This window comes from Bison bison, unplaced genomic scaffold (assembly GCF_000754665.1).
Source record: "Bison bison bison isolate TAMUID 2011002044 unplaced genomic scaffold, Bison_UMD1.0 scf7180017864035, whole genome shotgun sequence".
Taxonomy (NCBI): Eukaryota; Metazoa; Chordata; class Mammalia; order Artiodactyla; family Bovidae; genus Bison; species Bison bison.
In genome coordinates, this window is record NW_011494607.1 from 3,626,014 (window position 1) to 3,632,005 (window position 5,992).

Here is a 5,992-nt window from a genome sequence, read left to right on the forward strand (position 1 = left end):
GCTGACTGTGGCTCAGATCATGAAACCTATATTGCTGAATTCAGACTTAAGTTGAAGAAAGTAGGGAAAACCACTAGACCATTGAGGTATGACCTAAATCAAATCCATTATGATTATACAGTGGAAATGAGAGATAGATTCAAAGGATTACATCTGATAGACAGAGTGCCTGATGAACTATGGATGGAGGTTCATGGCATTGTATAGGAGGCAGGGATCAAGACCATCCCCAAGTTAAAGAAATCCAAAAAGGTAAAATGGTCATCTGAGGAGGTCTTGCAAATAGCTGTGAAGAGAAGAGAATTGAAAGGCAAAGGTGAAAAGGAAAGATATACCCATTTGAATGCAGACTTCCAAAGTATAACAAGGAGAGATAAGAAAGCCTTTTTCAGTGATCAATGCAAAGAAATAGAGGAAAAGTATAGAATTGGAAAGACTAGAGATCTCTTCAAGAAAATTAGAGATACCAAGAGAACATTTCCTGCAAAAATGGGCACAATAAAGGACAGTAATGGTATGGACCTAACACAAGCAGAAGATATTAAAAAGAGGTGGCAAGGATACACAGAAGAACTATACAAAAAAGATCTTCACGACCAAGATAATCACAATGGTGTGATCACTCACCTAGAGCCAGACGTCCTGGAATGTGAAATCAAGTGGACCTTAGGAAGCCTCACTATGAACAAAGATAGTGGAGGTGATGGAATTCCAGTGGAGCTATTTCAACTCCTGAAAGATGATGCTGTGAAAGTGCTGCATTCAATATGCCAGCAAATCTGGAAAACTCAGCAGTGTTCACAGGACTAGAAAAGTTTAGATTTCATTTCAATCCCAAAGAAAGGCAATGCCAAAGAATGCACAAGTCCACTCATCTCACACACTAGTAAAGTAATGCTCAGAATTCTCCAAGCCAGGCTTCAACAGTACATGAACCATGAAATCCCAGATGTTCAGGCTGGATTTAGAAAAGGCAGAGGAACCAGAGATCAAATTGCCAACATCTGTTGGATCATCAAAAAACCAAGAGAGTTCCAGAAAAACATCTATTTCTGCTTTATTGACTATGCCAAAGCCTGTGAATATGTGGAATATAACAAACTTGAAAATTCTTAAAGAGAAAGAAACACAAGACCACCTGACCTGCCTCATGAGACACCTGTATGCAGGTCAGGAAGCAACAGTTAGAACTGGAAAAGGAAAAATAGACTGGTTTCAAATGCGAAAGGAGTACATCAAGGCTATAAATTGTCACCCTGATTATCAAACTGATATGCAGAATACATCATGAGAAATGCTGGGCTGGATGAAGCACAAGCTAGAGTCAAGATTGCAGGGAGAAATATCAATATGCAGATGACACCACCCTTACGGCAGAAATTGAAAAAGAACTAAAGAGCCTCTTGATGAAAGTGAAAGAGGAGAGTGGAAAAAGTTGGCTTAAAAATCAGCATTCAGAAAATGAAGATCATGGCATCTGGTCCCATCACTTCATGGCAAATAGATGGGGAAAGAGGGGAAACAGTGGCAGACTATTTTCTTTGGCTCCAAAATCACTGTAGATGGTGACGGAAACCATGAAATTAACAGATGCTTGCTCTTTGGAAGAAAAGCTATGACCACCTTAGCATATTAAAAAGCAGAGACATTACTTTGCCAACAAAGGTCCATCTAGTCAAACCTATGGTTTTTCCAGTAGTCATGTATGTATGTGAGATTTGGACAATAAAGAAAGCTGAGTGCTGAAGAATTGATGCTTTTAAACTGTGGTGTTGGAGAAGACTCTTGAGAGTCCCTTGGACTGCAAGGAGATCAAACCAGTTCATCCTGAAGGAAATCTGTCCTGAATATTCATTGGAAGGACTGATGCTGAAGCTGAAACTCCAATACTTTGGCCACCTGATGTGAAGAACTGACTCGTTGGAAAATACCCTAACGCTGGGAAAGATTGAAGGCAGGAGGAGAAGGGGCGACAGAGAATGAGATGATTAGATGGCATCACCAACTCAATGGACCTGAGTTGAGTTAAATCTGGGAGTTGATGATGGACAGGGAGGGCTGATGTGCTGCAGTCCATGGGGTCGCAAAGAGTTGGACACGACTGAGCAAATGAATTGAACTGAACTGATGCTGAGAAAGTTTGAATGCTGGAAGAGAAGGGAATGCCAGAGGATGAGATGGTTGGATGGCATCACCTACTCAATGGACATGAGTTTGAGTAAACTCCGGGAGTTGGTGATGGATAGGGAGGCTTGGTGTGCTGCAGTCCATGGGGTTGCAAAGAGTCAGACATGACTGAGCAACTGAACTGAACTGAACTCTAGTGTAAACTAAACAAAACTAAAAATTTCCTTTTAAATATAATTTTTGTTATAATTGGAGCCCTTAAATGAAAAATGCACATAATAAAAATGAGTTCAAATTATCTGAAACTCACCATATTTAAATCAATGCTGATGGCACTAATCAAACTATGTAGGCTAATTATCTTCTGGTGTTTCTGATCACCTGTCACACCTTTTCCCAATATTGTGCCACTTTTTAATTTCCCTTCAAAACCCAGTATTCCTTAACTACCTCTCCACCAAAGCGGCCTCCTATGAAAATAAATGATGTTTTATATTATCTGTTGTTCCCCATGAGAAGGACATATTAAGCAAAAGCCACTTTTTGAAAGTCAAAATAGGTTTATCAATGTCTCAATACAAGTGAGATATCTTTGAAAGTGAGAGTGAAAGTGAAGTCGCTCAGTCGTGTCCTACTCTTAGCGACCCCATGGAGGTCACCAGGCTCACCAGGCCCTCAATCCATGGGATTTTCCAGGCAAGAGTACTGGAGTGGGGTGCCATTGCCTTCTCTGTTAACAGTGGCTAGGCACATTATATTTACTTGGAGCTGGTATACTTGGTGACAGCCTTAGTGCCCTCGGACACGGAGTGCTTAGCCAGCTCCCCAGGTAGCAGCAAGCGCACGGCAGTCTGGTTCTCCCTGGGTGTGATAGTCGAGCGCTTGTTGTAATGCGCCAGGCGCGATGCCTCGCCAGCTATGCGCTCGAAAGTGTCGTTGAGGAAGGAGTTCATGATTCCCATGGCCTTGGACGAGATGCCGGTGTCCAGATGGACTTGCTTCAGCACCTTGTACACGTACACGGAGTAGCTCTCCTTGCAGCTGCACTTGCACTTCTTGCCATCCTTCTTCTGGGCCTTGGTCACAGCTTTTTTTAGATATCTTTTTGTAAAAATAAAACTAATAACTGAAGTGACAAAATGTATCAAACCCTAAAAATACCCAAATCACCAAAACAAACTTGCGATAGAAGAAAAAGGTAGAAGTATCACACTTTCTAGTTTAAAACTATAAACTGAAATCAGTAGTGGCCACAGTACTGGAAAAGCGCAGTTTTCATTCCAATCCCAAAGAAGGACAATGCCAAAGAATGTTCAAACTACCATATAATCATGCTCTTTTCATATGCTGCTGCTAAGTCACTTCAGTCATGTCCGACTCTGTGCCACCCCATAGACAACAGCCCACCAGGCTCCCCTGTCCCTAGGATTCTCCAGGCAAGAACGCTGGAGTGGGTTGCCATTTCCTTCTCCAATGCATGAAAGTGAAAAGTGAAAGTGAAGTCGCTCAGTCCTGTCTGACCCTCAGTGACCCCATGGACTGCAGCCTTCCAGGCTCCTCCATCCATGGGATTTTCCAGGCAAGAGTACTGGAGTGGGGTGCCATTGCCTTCTCTGCATTTCATATGCTAGCAAGTCAATATTCAAAATCCTTCAAGATAGGCTTCAACAGTATATGAACTGAGAACTTCCAGGTGTATAAGCCGGGTTTACAAAAAACAGATGAACCAGAGATCAAATTGCCAACATTCATTGGATCCTGAAAAAAGCAAGGGAATTCCAGAAAAACATCTGCTTCTTCTTCATTGACTACACTAAAGCCTTTGATTGTGTGGATCACAACAACCTGTGGAAAATTCTTAAAGAGATAGGAATACCAGATAACCTTAACTGTCTTCTGACAAACCTATATGCAGGACAAGAAGCATCAGTTAGAACCAAACTTGGAACAACAAACTGGTTCAAAATTGGTAAAAGAGTATGACAAGGTTGTCTATTGTCAGCCTGCTTATTTAACTTCTATGCAGAGTGTAGCATGCGAAAAACCGACCTGGATAACACAAGCTGGAATCAAGATTGCCAAGAGGAATGTCAATAACCTCAGATATGCAGATAATACTACACTAATGGCAGAAAGTGAAGAGGAACTAAAGAGCCCTTGATGAGGGTGAAAGAGAAGAGTGAAAAAGTTGACTTGAAGCTCAACATTAGAAAAACTAAGATCATGGCATCCAGTCCAATCACTTCATGGCAAATAGAAGGGGAAACAGTGGAAGCAGTGGCAGATTTTATTTTCTTGGTCTCCAAAGTCATGGCAGACAGTAACTGCAGCCATGAAATTAAAAGACGCTTGCTCCTTGGAAGGAAAGCTACAAAAAACTTAGTGTATTCAAAAAGCAAAGACATCACTTTGCCAACATAGGTCTGTCTAGTCAAAGCTATGGTTTTTCCAGTAGTCATGTATGGATGTGAGAGTTGTATCATAGAGAAGGCTAAGTGCCAAAGAATTGATGCTTCCTAACTGTGGTTCTGGAGAAGACTCTTGAGAGTCCTTTGGACAGGAAGGAGATCAAAACAGTCAATCCTAAAAGAAACCAACCCTGAATATTCACTGGAAGGACTGATGCTGAAGTTGAAGCTCTAATACTTTCACCACCTGATGCAAAGTGTTGACTCACTGGAAAAGATCCTGACGCTAGGAATGATTGTGGACAAGAGGAAAAGGAGACGACAGAGGATGAGATGGTTGGATGGCATCATGGACTCAATGGACCTGAGTTTGAGCAAACTCTGGGAGATAGTGAAGAACGGGGAAGCCTGGTGTGCTACAGGTCATAGGGTTCAGAGTCAGACAGGACTTCGTGACTGAACAATAACAACAAACCAAAAATGTATGGTATTGCCATACAAAGAGGCACATCAGATCAGATCAGACCGGTCGCTCAGTCGTGTCCGACTCTTTTCGACCCCATGAATCGCAGCACGCCAGGCCTCCCTGTCCATCACCAACTCCTTGAGTTCACTGAGACTCACATCCATCGAGTCAGTGATGCCATCCAGCCATCTCATCCTATGTCGTCACATAGATTAATGTAAATAGAGAGCCAGAAATAAACCCAAACAGATACAGTCAATCAATTTACAACAAAGGAGGCAAGAGTTACATGGGGAAAGGGCAGTTCTTTTCATATATGGAGTTGGGAAAACTGAAGACTCACGTGTCCAAAAAAAAAAAACAGACTGGATGACTATCTTACAATATACACAAAACTTAACTCAAAATTTAAGAAAGACTTGAGAATAACACCTGAGCTATAAAAGTCCTAAAACAAAATATACATCGCAAGTTCCTTGACATTGTAATAGATGCCCAATGCAGAGGCAACAAAAGCAAATTAAACAAGTGGAAACACATAATCAAAGTGTTAGTCGCTCAGTCATGTTCAACTCTTTGAGACCCTATGGCCTGTAGCCTGCCAGGCTCCTCTGTCTATGGGGATTCTCCAGACAAGAATACTGGAGTGGGTTCCATTTTCTACTCAAGGGGATCTTCCCGCAGGGATTGAACAGGGGTCTCCTGCATTGCAGGGAGATTCTTTACCATCTGAGCCACCAGAGAAGCACATAATACTGAAGTGGGCTGCATTTCCTTCTCCAGGGGATCTTCCTGATCTAGGGGTCGAACCCACATCTCCTGAGTCTCCTGCAATGAAGGCAAATTCTTTACCTCTGAGCCACCAAGGAAGCCCAGTCAAAGCTGAGTCAATAAATCATAAGCTTGGTATGCAAAATTTCTTCAGGACAAATTCTGTATAGGCTTGTACACATCTGGGACAGGGAATACTGGCGTGCTTCAGTCCCTGGGG

At 42.2% G+C, this 5,992-nt stretch overlaps 1 protein-coding gene across 1 annotated transcript in view; it reads right to left on the reverse strand.

Annotated features, from left to right (window-relative positions):
- Positions 1 to 2,885: 2,885 nt before the first annotated feature.
- LOC104984821 overlaps positions 2,886 to 5,992 on the reverse strand; it is a 63,098-nt gene continuing 59,991 nt past the window's right edge. The window contains exon 3 of the mRNA XM_010834750.1: positions 2,886 to 3,278. Coding sequence (XP_010833052.1) covers positions 2,886 to 3,278 — 393 coding nt within the window. The remainder of the gene's footprint in view (positions 3,279 to 5,992) is intronic.